Here is a 20,687-nt window from a genome sequence, read left to right as displayed (position 1 = left end):
TGTACTTGTCTGATCAAATAAATTTTGCGTTAGCTCTAAATCATAACCATTACAATTAAAACAAATAAACGCTTCAGATCTGCACAGTCCTGGAGGGCCACTGCCCTGCAACATTTAGATTGTGCCTCTGCTGCACCACACCTGAATAGAATAATTAGGTCATTAGCAGGCCTCTACACAAGAAGTAGATAACTAAGCCATTTCATTCCAGTGTTTTGTACCTGTGGCACATCTAAAAACTGCAGGACAGTGGCCCTTGAGAACTGGAGTTTGACACGGTCATGAGTTTCACTTTTTAAATCGAATTACAGACATTAATTTCCGGAAGGGGGCAGCATAGAGCTGTGCTGCTTGAACTACCTGTTGAGGTAAACATTTTCCACCAAGTTTCGTAACATCTCGTTTGAAAGATTTTTCATGCTACAGAAGCAAAATGTATAAGTTGTGCATCTACAGTATGCGCCCTAATACGTAAAAATCTGTACACGTTGGCTTTAAAAATATACACGCGACTGCGTCAATACCTGTGTTTTTATTTCGATTTAGTTAAAAATAAGGCATAATTATAATGTTTTCGCAATAACCGCGAACGTGTTCATTGTAATCCTCAAACGGTTGAGGAATAATGAAATTAATGTCAGATAAAAGCATGTATTAATTTAATTAAATCGAAATACTTGTTGCTGTCATTGGGCGGACCTAACGCTGGTGTGCGCCATGCGAGGGGGGTGTCAACTCCACTGGAGAAAAAAAAAAAACGACAGGGAGTTACCTCAGCGCTTTCCGAGGTATGAGATTGGGTCATTTACCACCCTGCTCCCTTATCTATTAAAGGAGGAAATCACGAATTTTACGAAAGCGGTGGGAAACGGACAGAAACACGGGCAAACCTGGAGAACTGGCCCAGTTCTCGGATAGCTCCTTTTTCTCCTTCTCCCGGCGGATCAGTCGGAATCTGAGGGGCGTGCACGCGCGCATGCGTGTGTGTTTACAAGTGTTTGAACGAGAGCCAGAAACGAGGGAAGGAGGATAAAACCCCAAGGAAAGAGGGATGGTGGACAACTCCAGCAGCAGCAAGGCGCAAATGGTGAGTGGTGGCTGTGCTTGTTTGTGGCTCTGCTCTTCTCTGACCTGGCGGCGAGCTGAAAAAGCCCTCCGAGAGTTCGTTTTTACGCTTTTATTCACGCTGCCGAGAGGAGGAGGTGGCTGCTGATCGCGTAGTTTCCCAAAGAAAAAGGAGAGCAAAGTTTGGAGAGGTAACATGACCTTTAGAGCTGGTTACTTTTCATTCGTTTTTATTATTGCAGCTGGGGCAATTTTTTTTTATTTGCATTCTTTAAAAAAAAGCGTAAGTTGGCTGACTTGGCATGTTTGCATGTTATCTCCTCCTTATCTCTTATGTTATCCACGTTATTTTGAGGATGTGGCAGCCAACTCGCTGTAATACGGAGGAGGTGCTTTAACTGTGTGTCTGTTTTTTTCCCACTTGTGTGGTTGTTTGCTATTAAAAATAATGTTGATCAAAAGCTAGAACTTAATTGGCGACAGTTTTCACATTGATATAGCATGATTATAGTTTAATTTATTATGTCAAATTTGTGTCCATCCCTCTCTTTGACGATCGTCTACTTCCAATACCAGTACGGGTTCTGGTCATTTTACCTTCTTGCCATTTCCTACGTTTTAAATTTTGCTTGACTGTTTGGGCTCGGAAGGTGGGCGTCTTGGTAAGTTGACCCCTTTGCCACTGTGTACCCCCATTTCTCCTACTTGTCTTTGAAGAAATTGAGTACCTAATTGTAAATACACAATAAATATTGTGTATTTATTTTATTACAGATGAGTATTTATGTTAAGTGTGTGGATTATTGGGCTCACCTATAGTTTAATTCAGTTGGATTTTATAATCTTTTATTACTTCCTATTTCCTCTGAGTTTTGGTTCTAATCTCAATTTGGGCCAGATGACTGTGGAAACGCAACAACTGACCAAATCAAAATAGTATACCTGTGTGACCTAATGCTGCTAGAAAGTGTTGGAGTTATCTAATCATATTTCCTTTTAGAAGACCTTCCAATTGGCATAAAAAACATCGGAAATCATTTGTTGTCATAACAGGTACAAAACACACCCTGGTATGAATTTGAGAAAAAAAGAAGAAGCCAATGCTGAGTGGGTAAGAGGGATAAATGACCAGCACCCTTGTCAAGTGTCAGTCCTGTGATTGGAAAACAATTTTTCAAAACCAGTCCAGTCATTTTCTATTATCTGCTCATATATTTAGGGAAATGTGATTATGAATTCAATAAATAATATCAGCAGGACGTCACTTAGCATTGTCTTGGTTTGATCATGGATCATAATCTATCAAATTTTCAAAAGTCAACGGGGATCAGAACCCAAATAAATAAAATGGAGTGTAACACAAAAATTTAAATTAATTAAAGATTTTAGCAGTCATGACCTTTTTCATGTTTAGAATTCATGAAAATGCTGAACTACGTAATAAAAAATCCCATTGTGGTCAAATTACAGTGGAAGAAACACTTCATAAAGTGCTTCACAGTGGGATAATAAATAGCCCACAATACGTGAAAATAGAATCTTAAAATACTATTTTAATAAAATAAAATTACATGTCAGACTTGTTCTCCAAAATAACTCATAGAAATTGTTCACGGGTAAAGATTCGGTGACAAATTTACGTGGAGCCCATGTCCTAAGAGTCACAGCAGTCAATATGTATCAGTTGTCTATGTGCTGTTTTCTATTTAAAAATGAATTTGTTGCTTGTATCAGTCATTTTAACACCCGGTTATATTGTAATGCGCTTAGTTGTTAATTTCCTTTATTTAGAGTTTTGTGCATTTTTCACTATTTGAGTATATATAAAAAGGATAAGATAAGAGTGGAAATATTTTAGTATTGATTGTAGAGTATAATGTCCTGGATTTATTATTCTTTTATTTTATTATTCTTTTATTTATTTTTCAAAATTTATTTTGAACCCGGTTTAATCACTGAAAACATGATTGGTTATTTAGAAATTTGTTTTATGTATGCAAATGTGTTGCTAAAGTAACTCTACTGAGAGAGTAGTTTTCCTTATCTGTACTTTATGGTTCTTTCTCTTCCCTCCACAGCCAAGCATGTCTCAGGAGCCCAGTGTGGCTTTTCCACAGAGCACCTCTACAGGGGGAATGAAGCTGGAGGCAGTGATGGAGCAGCTCCAGCGCCAGCAGCAGGCCCGTCTGGAAATGGAGAGGAAGGAACGGAAGCTGCGAGAGGCCCACATCATGTACGCTCAGCAGGTTGCAGCCCAGCAGGCTATACTGGCTGCAGCCCGGGCTTCCGGGGCAAGCTTCATGGGCAAAGGCATGGCCGGAGGCGTTCCTGCAGCCGGCTTGCCTCCTCGGGTGTCCAATCAGAGCAGCGTGGACTCGGAAAGAGAGGAGGATGAGGACAGAGGCCGGGATTCGGGGGATGAGGATGATGACAACGAGATGATGGAGGGGGACGAGGGCAGCGACGAGGATGAGGGAAACGCCAGCGGCCTGGAGTTTCTCCGCAAGCAGACCCTGGCTCTGCAACAGAACGCCTCCCGCATCCCAGCCCGTCCGTTCGCAGGCTACTCCATGTCGGCCCCCCAGAGAGCTGCCTCCCCACCTGTTAGAGTGAAGCAGGAACCTGATGAGGGCATGTCCCCTGCAGGGCCAAACTCATCTGCCTCTCCTAATGGACAGGCCGACTGGGGATTTGATGACCACTTCAGACAGGTTAGTTCCTTCCTCTGTGTGGCTCCTGATGCTACGATGCATTTTTCTATTGCAAATTATATTTTGCTCTTTTCCTAGTCATATCCTCTAAATATTGAGTTTCCTCTGATATTATTAGCTCTCTGAACATGTTTCTGTCTCTTGTTAAATTTTGTGAGCTTAGTGTGATTTCTCTGCTAACCCCCCTGCTGGGAAAGACGGCTTAATCTTGACTGCGTCGTGCACTGCTCCGGTAGTATCTTTGTAAAACACTTCAAATCTCTACAGGGGGTTGACCGCCGATTGGCTTTTGTGGTGGGTAAAAAAAAAAAAAAAAGAGCCTCTTGAGTGAGTCTTGGCAGACTGCCAGGCCGAGGTGCAATGTGTTCACGCTTGCCAGTTTTCTCCTCCTGCACTCAGATTTTGAGTGTGTGTATCTTGCTCTTTGTCCCTCTTGGCGCTTTGCTCGGGCTCTGGTTTGGCTCTGGTCCAAGCAGCGGAGTCAGGCGGGGCAGTGCTGCTGCTGTGAGGCTGTGGGTGGCTGCCTGGGTCAGCTTGATGATTTTGGGTGGGTGGAAAGGTTGGATGTAGTACACAGTAGCAGCCACCCCAAGAGGTTCGGCTGTGTGCCAAGTGAACTTTCCCTTGAAGGTAAATATTGCCTCGGCACCGTGTTACAGAGCACTGACATGTCAGGAGGGAACCGAGCCAAGCGCCATGTGGTTTAACATCATAGCTGCAGACGGAGCAGGTTAAACACGGAGCTCACGGGCCTGTAAGTGAGATAAAACGCTGTAGCTGTGCAGAAGTGGACAGTGTAACAAGACATGTGATTGGACAGTGGGCTAGAATGATTTTGCTCTCATGTAATTCTATTTTATTATCTATTTAAAGGCAGTGGCCAGTTTATTGCACTGTGGAAACAGATGTTTTCAGGGACACAGTGCCTGGAATCATGTATTAAATGATAACTCGGTAAAAATATCATGTTGTCATAATATTTACACACAAATTTGGAACGCTCAATTAGCAATCTGAGTTTGATTTAAAACAAAAAGATAGAATTATTCCAACTGTTCTTAAAATAATCTAACAAATTTGTTACATTTATTACTGTTATTTCAATACTTGAGGAAAAACATAAAACAGACACTTGTTATTGTTCATATCATGTGAAATGTACATTTTTCTATTCTGCTATTTTTATAGTAACAATGGAAGTATAACGAGTTTATATTAGCTCGTTAATTAGTTAACGTTCCTGCTCGGTTAGCAGGAAATTAACCGAAATAAGTTTTGCTGTTTGGTTCTGCAAAAGAATTATGTCCAAATGGCTAAATATGCCTTTTTTGTTAGTTTGGTGAACATATAGTAGCCTTTTTTTCAGCAAGTTCATAGGCTGTGCATGAAAACAAGTGAGTGCTGGACATCACTGGGATACTTTACTCCATGCACCCAAAGAAAACTCTGGTCTTCTGACACACTTTAAGGCCTTGTATTAACAGGATTTCAAACCCTACACACAGGAGGAGAATAATTTTAGATCAAATCCCAACAAACGAAAGTAATTCTTTTAAAAATCGAAGCCATCCATTATGATGTAGGCTACTTTAAGGCACTAGTTACATTTAATATGACAATTGTATTGCTAAAGAGAAAAACAATATTTAGATTCAATCATAGTTTCAAATATGTTTATTCCCTCACTGAATCAGTGGTGCGAAAAAGTATATAAAGTGACAATCCTAATTTTAAATGTTTTTAGGGATCACCAAAAAACATTTGGTGATCCAAATTGTTACTGTTTTGTTGAAAAAAGATGCAGTAATTCTCATCTTAGGTTTTGACATGTTTCTGATTTTAAAAGGCATGCAGTCATGTTTTGAGAACCAGCTAATATCCAGTGTTACTCTATAATATGACAGAATTGTAATATTCTTCACATTAAGCACAACATAAGTAATACAAAATTGTTAAGGTGTTCACTATATATGATTTATATAAAGAAGTTAAAATAAATGTTTCTAATATTTCCACGCAGATGGATTTTTGTGTAAATACTATGAAACTAGTATTTTTTTTACTCAAGGTTATCACAGGGGAATATCCCATCTGTCTCATCCTCCCCAACAAAATATTACATCCAAGTTTTCTTTATGCCTCTTCACAAAAAGACGCATTCAAGCTTGTCCAGAGATCACTCCTTGTCATCTCAGTGACTCGTTAAAGAACTGAGCCTTCATTGGCTCTGCGCTGCCAATGAATGTAGTCACAGAGCTAAGTTGACAAGTAGGTGTGAAGTGGGGGATTGCATGAACAATGCACTATTATGTCCATATTGCTGTCATTTGTTGCTTCTCTAATGCCAGCTTCACTTGTTCAAGTCCATTGTCCGAGGATGAGATGCAAACTTTGCAGTTACATGCAGGTGTTCAATTGATGTGAAAGTGAAATAAAACTTTTTGCTTCACTCATAAGCCAGCAATTGTGAGTTTTCAGAATTCTTTGACCTGGATTTTAGATATTTGATGTGAACTAGATCTTATCCCATGGATAACTGCAGGTTTGCACTCCTGTCACAACTGAATAATAATGCCATTATTACACAAGAAAGACTGCACTTTTTTTTATTGTGCGTAAAGGAAGAATTATTTGCAGAAATAAACTACAATACTACACAAATATACATTGTTTTTAATTTTTTTTTAAATTCTACTCTGTCAACACTTTTCCTTTTTTTTTTTTTTTTTTTTACAAAAGAACAAAACAGCCGATGATGAGTGTAAAATGAAACATCCTGGAAACAATGGGATTCTATTTTGCACAAATTTTCTAGAGACTAAGAATAGACCAGTCAGGCTTCCATTCGGTAATAGTAATTTCTGTGTTTTTTTTCTTTAAAAACCCACAAAAATGTTTTTTTTTCTTTTGCATTCAATGAGCAGGGGACATTTTTTTTATGCAACCTATTGCCAGTCAGAGCCAAGCAATGGGGAAATTACTCAATTTTGTTTACTGGCAGACTGATTAGTGTGTCTCCTGTTTAGAAATGCTTGTCAAAGTAGACACAAATCTTGGACTTGCAACAAAAATTTGAACTTTTTAAAAAAAATTTACTTCTCTAAAAGCAAGAAATATCTTTCAGAGCAAAAGATTTGAACATTTTTGAATTGTTCTATTCAGACTGGCAAAACTAAACATTTTAGATAATTAAACTAAATGCCTGTTGTGACTTCTGTTAACATAAAAATAAAAGCTGTCACAAACTTTAGCCCTGGCGTCTGATCCATGACCCCAGTTTTGCAAACTATTATTTTTGGCCCAGTTACTTGTGGTGTGTTCATCCATGTGGGCATGTTGTCCATGCATACTCGGCGGCAGGCACAGGGAGATTAATATTTATGAATGCAAGTAGAGGTCTTAGGGCTAAAGATAACTGCTCTTAACCACATTTCCAAATTTAGCTTTGGACAATAGAAAACAGGTCATGGTACTCCTTCAGTTCAGAGAGTTTAAAGGAAACTGAGTTCCACCAAATTGGTCGGACTGGTTACTGTTTCCCTTGAGGTCAAATACTAGGGTATTTCGCTGTCCAGGCTTTGAGCGTCTCCTGAACAGTAGTTTGTAGCAGCCAACTTGTAGCTGACCAGTGTCCTATGTGTGGCCTGGTGTCTTTTATTAGGAGAGGTGGCCAGAGCCTGGGGGTTGGGGGCGGCATTATGGGAAGAGAATTGGTCTGGCCTTTTTTTGTTTCCTCTCTTTTATCTTTCCTGTCATTATGTCAGCTCTGCAGTATTTAATGACGGCTCATCTCTTCAGGCAGTTTCAGGTTGCACCGCTGTAGGGGGAGGGGATCCGTGTAGGCAGGGGAAGTGTGTGTGTGTGTCTTTTTTTTTTTTTGTTATTGTCTTCAAAGGACCAGAGTCAAGCCTGACAGATGCCACAAATACCGACTATCTAAAATTTTTAAAAAGGACATTTGCAGTATTCTGAAAGACAAAGGGGAGATAGAATGACTCACTAAGGAGAGATTTCTATAGACTAACTCTTTAACATGTCGATGTGTGTCTCATGTAACCTGTCACACTGGATGGAGACTTTTATCTAAAGCACTTGGTGGATGAATGCTGTCAAGAGATATCACCATGGTGCTGAAGCCTCTCAACCCATAATTAGAAAAAGTTTAGGTCCTGATGTTATCCAGAACAATTAGGTGATTAAAATTGGTTATGTCTATTTAACAAAAGCTGCATAGTGCCTTCTTCCCCCAACTTTTCTTTTGTAATTGTGCACAAACTTGTCTTATGATGACCTTATGCATTTCCATCAACAAAATTAAGAAATGTGTGAATGGGAAAGTGTGTAAGAAGAAAAAAGAAGGCACAGCTCTAAAGTTTGTGAAGAGTAATGCTGGGATATTTTTAATGACAAACTCAGGCATCAGTACAAAGACAATGACCAACCAAGATGAAAGTAGTAATGACAGTCAGCAACTTGAATTTGAGCTTATAAATTGAAGATTTATCTGGTGATTTATCCAGGAGGCTGAGGCAGAGAAAGAGATTTATTTTTAAAGAGCAGAAGCTTGGATACAACAAATATCTCAAAACACTAAAATTGTAGGATCATTCAGATTGATATAGCTATTTCTGCTTCGATTCTGACCATCATTGTTACTCTGATGTGCACCAGAAAGTTCCTCTAAACACTGTCTCAACAATAGCCTAAGTTATATTGAAACCGTACAATGATTGTACAGATCAATAATTTGATAATAATTTTAGAATTATTCCAGGGAGACAATCTGTCTCTCCATTCAAACTTTAAGCTGGTTTGTAGTTAGTTTCCCCACAACATGTGATTTAGTCCTAAAAAGTCTCTTCTCTTCTCTGGTTGGATCCCAGTTGCGCAAACTGTGGCGTAACCTGTGTTTCGTCTTCCCTCAAATTGTAGTTATTTTGCTCTTTAAAAGGGTACAGAAAAGATTCAAAGTGTCATCAATAAAAAACTCTTTTGTAGGGCATTTTGAATCAGCTAATAAAGCTAACCCCATGATGCTTGCAGTGTTTTTTTTTTGTAACAAAAGTCATCATAACATTGTGTTTTTTGTTGCTCCTGATAAGCTTTAGAACAGTCATTTGACTCATTCCTATTTAATAAATGTTTTTTTTTCATGAAAACAGTCCATAAAACAGTCCATCTGGTTTATACAACTGTCATGCAACAGATAATGCAGACACGGAAATCACATCATCATCTATATGTGGCACTTAATTCCTGTTAAAAGCCATGACTACATAGGCTTTTTTTTTAAATGATCAAAAAATTATTCCTCAATTGCTTTGGAAAAACAAAAGCAATAGCCAAGTTCGATTTATTAATGTTTCATTAACTATAACTTTTAATAGTTATAGGTTTTATGACTCTAAAATATGATTTTCTAACTAAGGTTGATAATTTTCTTCTCACCCCCCCCCCCGAATGTAGCAGTTTTTGTGTGTGAAAATATAGTTTTTTAACTGAATGAGATTTCCCTAATGCTTTGAAACAATTTGACTGACAGGCATTACAAATAATCCATCTTGCAGCAAAGTACTCCTGCCTATTTGAATGAATGTGAATGTCTTATACAGGGCAGATGGGTGTGGACAGACATGTTAACCAGTGTTTTCGTGTCAGTGATGTATGCATGGTGACCTCGGCCCTCTCCTAAACAGCAGAGTAAATGAATGTCAAACAAGAGGATGCACAAAGGTGCCGTGTGGAGCGAGAGATGGGCTGGGCAGCCACAGCACCCGGGTCTCCTCTGCAATAGGATGAAGACTACGTGACCTCTGTCACTTAGCATCCACATATGAATAAACCCCACCTCTCCTTACTGTAATTTGTTTGTGGTTGTAGATAGTTTTATTTTTGCCTTTTTACATAATGCTGAAACCAGATGTTTACACACATAATATAAAAAAGATTCCCTTTGTTTTCACTGTTAGTGAATCAGACTAAACTTTTCCCGTTTTAGGTCAGTTAGTGTTACCAAGTTAATTTCTATTAGCTGGGTACCATAATAATAACAGAAAATGTTGTAGTTTAGGGCAATATTTTGACTTTCAGACAATTTTTTCTCTTTTTGGCTCAGATGGACTACCACCCTATTTAATTAATCAAAACTTAAACTGACATTTTTTCAGCCTGTAAACACAATAAAAACTGCATATTCTTTGATGTGCTGCTTTGAGGTTAGCAAAGAATCTGATAAAGATTAGGATGATGCAATATTATTCCCATATCTTATTTTCTTTTACAGTAAAATCACAGCATACTCTATTTCGTTTCTTATGTTGAGTTTTTAATTACATTTTACTGTTAACTTCACACCTGTATTGGATTTATACAGAAATCTGTATTGATTACTAAAAGCCTGACTGACTGCGTCTCAATCTCAAACTGATATTAATAAACCTCACGTCATTCACAGTCTTAAGATTTACGTGGGTTTATTTCACATTTAAAATTTAGTAAGTTCATTTTAAATTGTGCTTTTTTACATTACATGATGTAATATTGGGAAACACTAAGACGGGTTGTTCTTCTTAGGAAGACATTACACAATTTCATTCTTGTCTTGTATCCCGTAAGCAGGTGTAGCGCTAGCTTTTCTGATAATATCTGTACTTCTGGCTTTCTGGAAAGATAATTTTTAATTTTCTATGAGAAAACTGAAAAAGACAACTAGTAATTTATAACTGTTGAATTAATGAGTGCAACATGGAAAACTTTTTCCAGGAAAGATTTGTCAACAACTCAGGTGAAGAATGCATTTAAATGAAGAAAGCTGCTTGACCAGTATTGGCCATGTTGGACTAAATCTGTTTCCTCTCTGTAATTGGGCATCTGCTATTGATGAAGCGCGGGAACACTTGCCACTCTTGAGCCTTGCTATTCCTACTCATGCACTGAAGCCTGTCTGTTGAGGCAGCAGCGTTGCATAATTTAGCTGTCGCCCCAGCAACACATCAGTCAGGAAGTGGGGAGCTGCACGGCTGCAGCAAGTAGATCGATAAGGATTGTGTGTAAGCTTTAAGAGGCAGGAATGTTTGGCATTGTTTTCAGCTCGTTTTCCACAAATGGGGAGGAAACTGCATTTAGCAGATGGACTCAGTGCTGTTATTTTGACAATAGAAAGTGGAACAGTTCTGCAATCAGTGCGCAAAAACACTATATTTTTCTCTAGAGCATTGTATTTTTTTTTGGAAGCACAGTCTCTGTAGTTGTGCAGCATGAGTCGATATGCCCCACTTCATGCGCCAACTTGACCTGGTTTCTCTCTTTCCGAATGTTGTCTCAGATGCCATTACTGTCAGTGGCTTTTAAATGGAGTACTTAGTATTACTCCGTTTACTGCACTTCCTGTTATGTTGATGTAATAAGACTGGAATTACTGTCTGACCTCTGCTTGTACAAATTGCCTGCAAATGGAGGCCATTCAGATGAGAAATAATGAGCAGGGCTGTGGTCCATTTAAACCTGTTGCAGTGCTTGTTCAGAACAAAGAGCGACTATAATGTGTGAGGCCTGGAATATCTTTCTTTGCACAATCTGCTGAACCACACAGGGAATTGAAAATCTCAATCCACACAGTTTACTTAAAGTACAAAAACAGAACAGAAGACCGTACATGCATGTAAAAGAGGTAGGTATACAAAGCATTGTTAGTGTTTAGTGTTACAAATTTGTATGGAGTCCATAGGCATCTTTTTGACTGCTATTTAAGTTTGACCTGCCTTTTATTTAGCCTAGTAAATATTTTTTAGCCCACAGGTTGTGCCAAAGTTAGCCTAAACAAAGGCGTTGAAAGTCAGGCTTGGTTGGCCCATACCACCGACCCCCAACCGCCCTTCAACTACATTTAGATTTAATTAATCTTTATGTGGATGTCGTCATGTTTTAAGCATCATTGAAACTGCGATCTATCTGGAATGTAATAATTTGTACAAAATAACAGAATAATTGTTGTTCTGCTGACTTCAATGCCGTTATTCCATAAAGAAAAACGAGAAACTACTAAAACTTGCATTTGTTATTCAATCTCTGCTTAAAAACTATTTGTTGGTTGTTTTCTATTTTTAGCTAAAGCTATTAAGAGGCATTATGGAAGATATTCAGAATTACTTGTAGCCACAATTTACAGTCCACTGATCTGATACTTGAACTTTTTGATTCAAAAACTGCTGATAGTGGTGTGTATCAAATTTAAATAAATGCCCCTAATTGTTATTTTTAATTGCCAATTTTCTAAAAAAAAAAAAAAAAATTGTAATCACTCTGACATTAAACAGCTTTATCTTGTGCTGACCTCTTAACAGCTAAGTGTGGCTCCACTCCCCCTCCCAGAAATAGAGGTATTGAATTTAGTAGGAAGATGAATGGGAGTAGAGGGGCTGTAGGAGAGTGGTTAGTGGTCTGGCTCTGCACGCTACACTGCCCCACCCAGAGGAAACATTCCAGACAGAATTAAAGAGTTAACTCTTCAAACAGTGAACATTCCCACTGGGGGCTCCCAACAAGAGACAAGGGGTTTGATGAGGGTGGTTGGGTGCATGTCCATGTGGTTGTTGAGCCTCTCATTGGTGATCTTTCAATTCATTTCACCCACTGTTGCAGGGGCTGTAAAAGGGAGGAAAAAAGCCAAAGTGCCCCAAAGGGAGGAGCTGGAGGGGAGTACCCCACTACTGAGGGCAGAGACAGTTGGTTTTTTTTTTATTTGTCTGAGTTCTAAAGCACACATCTGCTCACAGACCGGGGGAGGCTTCTCAGAGTGGCCACAGTACTTTAACCTCTGTCACGCCATGCCCTGGTCAAGCTCGCCACTTATTGGCGGTGTCTGTTTGTAAGTGATGACTCTGCCATCTGTACACAAAACCTGAGGATTCATGCTGGTTAAGGTTTTGTAGGACTGAAGTGACGAGCTGTGTTGGTTCTTGAAAAATGTGCCAATATTATTTGTAAATAATCAATTGTTAATTGTTTATAACAAAATAATCATCATATTTTCATTCTTTGTTTCATTTCACCTCTGTAATGGGGGCATACTGTTTAATTGTACAGGTGACTACAAATTGGAAAAAAAATAAATACAAAACACCTGTTGCTGTGCACTGTGAGACAGCTGGCTTAAAGAAGACAGCTATACTTTTCCCTCTCTGTCTGATGACTTGAAAACTAAAGGAGAGCTATCCACTACTCTTATTAACATAACCCTTTTTAAAACAATGGTTTACAACGTCGGGGCAGCATGTCTGTTAAACAGCAAAATAATTAATCAGCTATTATCAGATTATTCTTCCTGTCTTTGTTGATACAGGGCAAATTGGTATAATATTGTGCTCAATAATGAATACTACCGAGTTTGCCTTGCCTCCTCTATATCTAAGAAAAATTATGAGCATTAAAATGGGTAATTGTCAAATATAAAATGATTATAACTAATAACCAGTATGTTGGATTATTTTAGCATCAACTTTATCTTTTACGGTTTTGATATCTTGTAAAAAATGTGATATTCTGTTCACTTATTTGCTGTTCATAAGTGATAAATGATAACAAATGAGTATGATGCACCTGTGAATCATACTCACTTATTCATTACATTCATATCTCTGAACAGAGATTTAGAAAAGAGTTAGAAATATCCTTTATTGTTCCTCCGTTGGGATTTCAGGTGTAATCATATTTCTCCTTCTTGGCCAAACAACTTTGCTTATTTTTGCCAACAGCCTTTATGTTTTACACTGACTCCTGCAGCATTTTTTTGTGCTGTGGTATTTATGCACAGTACATAAATACCAGTTTCAAAATGTCATAAAACATCTACATGATACAACAGGATTTGGATGTAAACATGCTTACATAATGTGATGCAGATAATTGTCCTCATTGCTTTATTTGATCATTATTTACTGAAAATGTGATCTTATTTGGTTTAATCAGTGGATACCGTATGTTACTACACCAGAGTTTTTAATTAGGTTGTTGTTGGTATACTGATGTGAATGTTAACACGCACACTTGAAGCTTGAAGTGATGACCCCTCTGAGTGTAAATAAGGGATAGCTCTATAGAAATAAAAAAACAAAAATTTTCAGTCTCAACCAGGACTAGGGCAACATAAGACCTGCAGCTCAACTCTCATAGTCTTTGACCCAGTATAAATACCACAAAATGTAAAGCAGCATATAGGGAATTTCCCTGACTTTTTACAATTGAGCTCTGACTTATTAAATGAAACAAAAAAAATCTTCTGCACTACCATTATGCTAGATACAACCAGTATAATATTATATATATATATATATATATATATATATATATATATATATATATATATAATATATGGAGAGAGAGAGTAGACCTTATAAATGTACAAGAATTGCAAATACAATAATTGTGAATAGGAAAAAGTCCGTAGTTTGGTTTAAAATGTACCATACATTACGTTAGTATACATTACACCATGTAATTATTGATTTAACAAAATTTGAGCCATGGGGAATAGGCAAACTGTGGGGGAAAACACTAAATTTAAACCCACGTCATGATTCAGTGGCTTGTAGAAACACTTTTAGCAGCTATAACTTATAATAATTGTCTTCTGCATGACCTTATCAGACTCTCACTATGTTGTGGTGGAGATTTGGAACCACACTTCTTTGCAACATTGCTTCAGTTGCTACATGATTTACAGGTATTTGTTTAAGGTTCTGCTCTGCCACAGCATTTAAATCAGGTTAAAGCCTGGACTGTGACTGAACTACAACGTGATTCTCTCTTTTTTTTCAGTCAGACTTTTCCAGATTTGTTCTATATTAACTAAAGTCCAGGAATCTGTTCTGTGCTACACTGGTTAAATAAATTAAATGGACATACATTATTAAGCCTTAGCTATTTTTTCTACATGGATCAGTCATTTGTAAGACTGCAATGCAAATAAATTTTTGGCTGGTTGTGATTTTATGAAAAGGTTTTCTCCCATTTATTAAGTCTTTGCTCGTTTTCTGATTTTTAGTATGCAGTACTAAGCCAGTGTTTGTGATTTTTATCAACATATAGTAGCATTCAAATGCAAAAGTACTTTTTTTCATTCTGTGGATAATTGACATTGTAATCTAATGGATATTTGGTATATTTTTTTTCAAGAGAGCATTTGCATCACGGTATGGCGGCTATTTAGTGAATGTTTCAATTGACACAACTTTCTTTAGGATTTGTTGACATGCTGAATACAGGTAGCAGAACAAGACGGGTGACATTTTCCACTTTTTTGAGAAATGGATGGCAATCTTGCCATATATAAAGAGCGGTTGTGCAATCATATGTTGCAGCACATCCGCTGTGCTTTATCTGATGGGTGCACTGTCTTATCAGTTAACAGGTTCATTATCAATGATATTGTTATTGGTTAGAAATCACTGCAACTATTAATATTTAAAAATCTTTTTAGTGGTTTGTATATTCAGATAGGTAAAAAGCTGAAAGTAAAGTGCAACCCCTTGCTACTTTGTGTGAATTGAACTTTTAGTTTTACACATAACATAATTACAATCAAACTATTCATGCCTGGTCAGATGGTGGAGGAGGGGATTTGCAATGCAATCCAACCATCCAGCATGTAGATAACTTATTTACCTTTCAACCCTAATACAAAGTAAGCAGTGAATCATTTCAAGACACATGAACAATAACAAAAAACGGTGCAAAGTTAATAATTTATGAGAGAAGCTTAAGGCTTATTTTTTTTCTTTTTTTCCCCGCAAAAGCACAGAAATATATGGGTTCTTACAACTATTTGGCTTTCCCTGTAAACTTAGTTGTAATTAATTATTTTTTTTATATAGCTGTTAGGCCAATCCTTTGGTTTAAGGCTGCATTTTAAAATGTAACATTCACAAGCATGCTTATTGATAGGTAGACTGCATTTTCCTTTTTAATTAGGCTAAAAAAACATTAACATTTCCTTGGAAGGTTGTGGATTTGAACTTAATGTTTTGTTTTTTTACCAGACAGACCCTTGGTGATAGTCTTCCCTTCAATGAAAACTGAGATACTCAGGTCCATTGTTATTTGATCAGTTTGTAGTAAACCCGAAATCCACCCCCCTCAACACACACACAAACAGCTTTGCCAGTTTCATTCATGCTTTACAACCACTCCCACAAAACGTATCTCAACACCTGCTCTTTAATGAAGGCGAACAACATAGGGGGGAAGCCAAATGAGAAAAAGACATCCACCAACGCCTTCAGCAGCTGCAGTGAAATATGGACAAGGTCATGTTACCCATTATGATATTGTTGCTGAAAGTTTCCATGAGTTTTCATGTAGACGGACAACATTGTGATATATATAGTCAAGTTTAATTATTGTATGTTCCGTCTGTTATTGTGAAGAGAATAAACTAGTGGAATGTAAAGTATTTATGAACTTGGTGATTAGAACATTACACATGATTAATTTTCTATTTGAGTCTGGTATGAAATTACATTTATATAACTATTAAATGTAAAAACAAAATGGGAATTAACATGTTGAAATCTAGATATTTTTCAGATTATAATATAGGTATGTTTTTGAAACAATAATTGTATTTTTTACGCTTTTGAATTTTTGTGTTGATACTTTCATTTTCAAGCAATTTAAATAATGCCTTAAATTGCTTTTTGAAGGAACTACTTTTAAGTACATTATAAAATTTGCTTTCTCTTTCAAATTTTAAGATTAAATAGCAACTCAATTTAAGAAAAAAAAGCGATATAAGATGTTTGCTGGATTTGGTAGTCTCAAGCTATCCAAATTTTATTTGAATTGGAAATCAGCTGTCGACATTTGAGACTATGTTTAAATAAGGAAAACTGAAAGGAGGTGGTTGCCTTTCTTGTTTTTGCCCTCTTGCAGTATAAGGAGATTTACTACACATTTAGTGAACAAATGTAAAAGTCTTAACGCTTTAACCAGATAAAACTCTGGGATTGTAATCAACATTTGCATTACCCACTTTACTCTTCTGCCCCTAAAAAATTCAACACAATCAACTGTGTATATTTTTAATGCCTACATTGACAGACCAGATGAATCAAGGGAAAAGTGATAGGTTAGGTATTCAGGCAGTAACTGTGTTTATTCTTCATCTAAAGCTATAAAGAATATGCTGCAACTCCATACCTACCAAGTGATTATGGTCAACCTACAAGGAGAGTTTAAAACAGAAAAACTGCAGAGAGACTCATGGTAACTCTGGAGGAGCAACAGAGTTCCACAGCTCAAGGGGGACAATCTGTCAGGAAAGCCATTAGTCTGTGTAAGAGTAGCGAGATTGTTGAACTGTTGAAAGAAAACAAAAAGACGTGTGGCTGCTGGCCAAAACCCATGTAGAGACCAGAGCAAATGCATAAAAGATGGTGCTCTGTCCAGATAAGATTAAGAGAGCTTTTACACAGTAAAAGAGTTGGTTGGTTGAGACCAGCTGTGTTTTTACACAGTAAGAGAGCTGGTTAGTCTGTTTTAAGTTTGTTCCCTTAGCCATCTTTATTTGTAATAGTCAGGTGTAAAAGCTCAACCGTTGTCTGATACCGACGAAGCAAGTGAATCTTGGTGCGGTTTGTCTGCAGAGGGAAAGGAAACTGCCTGTCTATGTAGAGAGCAAACGAGAGACTGTGAGCCAAAGGGAGGAAGTGACAGGTGATTTCTAGACGTACATGAGATGTGGAAACATTTACTGTATATCCTTGCTATACTTTGCTCTGCGTAACCATGTAACAGTAACAGTTCCTAATTTTTCAGCATCTTTTCCTGTTTTGCTACTTTCTTTGAATGTATAGAGTAATGCACTCAATAGTCTGTTGCCTCGCCTGCTCATTCTGGAAACATTCTTGTGATTTGACCCCAAGTGAACAGCTTTTGTAACTACATGACTTAGTCCACTTTGAAAGAAGTACATGTAGGTTTAAAATAACACAAACCAAATAACTTTGTCTGTATTCCCTACTCAATATGTCGAGTTCCCTGGATTATTATAGTGTGAAAGCATCCTAAAATGGAAGTTTTTTTCTGATATGAAAAATTTAATGTGTGGTGAAAAAGCAACACATCTTCAGCAGGAACAGGGAAGCTGATCAGACTGGGTAGAAATATTGATGGAAGTAATTGTATAAAATCACTCAAGAAAAGCTGTTGGTGACTGAAAAAAGACTTAAGACTGGAGTAGAGATTCACTCTCCAGCAGGACAACCCAAATCATACTGCCAGAATGACAGAAATAATTTAGATCCAAGTTATATTTATTTGCCAAATGTGCAAAGATGGTAAGAACATAACCCAAAATAAAATTTAATGTATTTCTGCAAGCAGTCGAAGCTGGGGCCAGACACAAATGTGTCACTTTTTTTTATTAATAAAAAAAAAAGTAATATTATTTTGCTGTCCACTTCACAATTGTGCACTACTTTTTTGTCTGTCATCTAAAAATACAGTAAGATACATTACACTATGTGGCTGGTACATGATTGTGAAAATGCTAAGGGGCTTTTAATGCCTGTGCAAAGTTATCCGTATTATTTGACATTTCTGCTGAGATTATATTTGTAAAAGTCAAGATGCACTGAACAAAACAATCCAAAAACCCCTCACAGCAAGTGTTTCAAAGACACAATGCACCTGAGATCAAGGCCACTTCAGGGAGCAAAGAGACATTCAAGATGTTTTTTTTTAGCCTTAGTGTCTTTCAATAGAAAACTTATGTTTGGTGGTAAAAGACCCTGCAAAAAGGGGCCAGCTGACGTAGAGGTGTGCAGCGAGAGTTGTCTATTGTTAGTGGCTTTCTAGGCCCTCTTCTGCTACTGCTTTGGCTCAGCTCCAGGCTGCTTTCCGGGGCTTGTAAGCGCTAACTGGGCCACTGTGTCAAGGCGCTTGGGTAAACGCAGCAGCTGACTGGAACCTGGCACAAAGCCACACATAGAAGCAGTTGGAAGTGCTTCAGAAGGCTTTCCTTACACTGTTGCTTCCCTGCTTTTTGGTCAGCATCGCACTGGCTGCCAAAATGTCCTGCAGTTTATAGTAGCGTGTGGCTATGTTGTTTATCTTCAAACATAAACTAAACGTAATCAAAGTCTTGTAAGCAGGAGAGACCACCACAGGAGGAAGGAAGAAAAAGAATCTCCTGGCTCCAACCCAGGAAACGTCACATTACACTAATAGCAATGTGTTTGCAGCTCAGCCTCTAATATTTTCATTTGCCCTTTACTCTAAAAACTGAATGCTTCCTGAATCCCAAAAGAAAAACCACAAGAACTGAACTGTAAATGGTATGTCTGTTAAGCATTGTATTTCTGCTAAGCAAGGATCACATAAGCACATTTTTCCAAGTCTTGCATTTTTTCAGTCTGATTATTTTCAGTTACATTATTGCAAAGCATAATGTTTTCCAATAAGTTTCCTATTCTTTTTAATTTCCATTTATGGTGAAGAAATTACAATTTCTTGGTGAAGAAATTACGATTTCTTCACCATCTTAAAAATGACTTCCAAAAGTGCTAATATCATCTGGAAATTAGAAAGCGACCTTATGATGTTTTTTTTTAAAATGCCTATATGGAAAATATATAGATCTATGTTGTAAATCTACAACTTTATGTTGCAGATTTGCAATGCCCAAAATAAAGTCAACTTTATTTGACCTGTAGCTGTTCTGGTTAATAGACAATCACATTGGATGGAACTATGAACTACGTAAACTTTAGTCAATAATTTCAAAGCCAAAGTAGTAAATGATTAAAGCATGACATAGAAATTTCAAATATGAACTTGAGATTCAACACAGAGTTCATGCTTTTGACAAAAATAAATGTTAGTGTTTATTGTTCAGATGTTTGGCAATAAAAAGTAATCTATATTACAAATGCTTACCAGATGCTAAAACTCTGATCTGATGATTCATATTAAACTTGCTCTGATAATGTCTGAAGCAGATTTCAATGTCCCCTCCACACACACATAAACACACACCACTCCCAATGGAGCCGGCCTTGATTAGTCAGCCATCTGGTCAAACAAAGACGTCTCGGGTTTTCCTGCTCTATAAATGTGATTAGAAAACCTAAGACTGCCCATTGCTTTCGGCATAAATAGAAAATATAATAAGAGTGGTTGTTTCAAAGGTAGGTGGAATAACGCATGCCAAAAACATGGATCTTTTGTTTCATTTGATGAAATGGACTTAAATGTAAAATTATTCTTATGTGCTATCACACTTTAAATACACCATCATCATAGAAAATAATATGCCCCTCCCCCTTAATAGTTTCTTTTGCAATTTGATAGCTTTGTGCATGATTTGGATATGCAACTTTCAGCATTTTATGAGTTTGGTTAACGCACACCTTTTGCTGCTGTTAAAGCACGTTCTCTAAATCCGGTTTATTTTCTCCTATTTTACATTCCTTGCTGCTGTAATAACTCTTTTAATCCTGTTTTTTTTTTTTTCCTTTTTAGACATACTGCAGTGCTACATTCAGTGCTATAAACTTTCCAAAAGCAACTGCAGAATTTCTAAAAATATTAATGTGTTGAATTCAAAAGGGACAAGTCAGCAGAATTCTACCCGTCTTTTTCTTGATTGACGCTGATGGATTGGCAGGTCAAACACTGCAAAAGCTAAAAACAAAATTCCCCTTATTGATCAAATCCTCCCTGCTTAGCTGGTAGCCTTGTAATTCTTTGACTTTCCATTAGATTTAAAACTACTACTTCTGTCAATGTTCGTTAAACTGAACATTGGCGTCAATCAGGAAAAGCCTGATCAGTTCATCTCTGACAGATGGTTGTTAATACTACCTCACAAGATTGATGTCTTTCTTGTCACCTCAAGGCATACCTCTGCTTTTA

The 20,687-nt window shown here is 37.4% G+C and overlaps 1 protein-coding gene across 3 annotated transcripts in view; it reads left to right on the top strand.

Annotated features, from left to right (window-relative positions):
* Window positions 1-749: 749 nt before the first annotated feature.
* LOC102226116 (AT-rich interactive domain-containing protein 3B-like) overlaps window positions 750-20,687 on the top strand; it is a 57,606-nt gene continuing 37,668 nt past the window's right edge. For 2 of the 3 annotated variants that reach the window (XM_023331771.1, XM_023331770.1), the window contains exons 1-2: window positions 750-1,087; window positions 3,144-3,776. In XM_023331771.1, the coding sequence (XP_023187539.1) occupies window positions 1,052-1,087; window positions 3,144-3,776 (669 nt within the window). In that variant the 5' untranslated portion in view covers window positions 750-1,051. The other variant, XM_023331772.1, reaches the window with a different exon arrangement.

Source organism: Xiphophorus maculatus, chromosome 4 (genome assembly GCF_002775205.1).
Source record: "Xiphophorus maculatus strain JP 163 A chromosome 4, X_maculatus-5.0-male, whole genome shotgun sequence".
NCBI classification, from domain to species: domain Eukaryota; kingdom Metazoa; phylum Chordata; class Actinopteri; order Cyprinodontiformes; family Poeciliidae; genus Xiphophorus; species Xiphophorus maculatus.
This window is presented reverse-complemented; position numbering and strand designations above follow the sequence as displayed.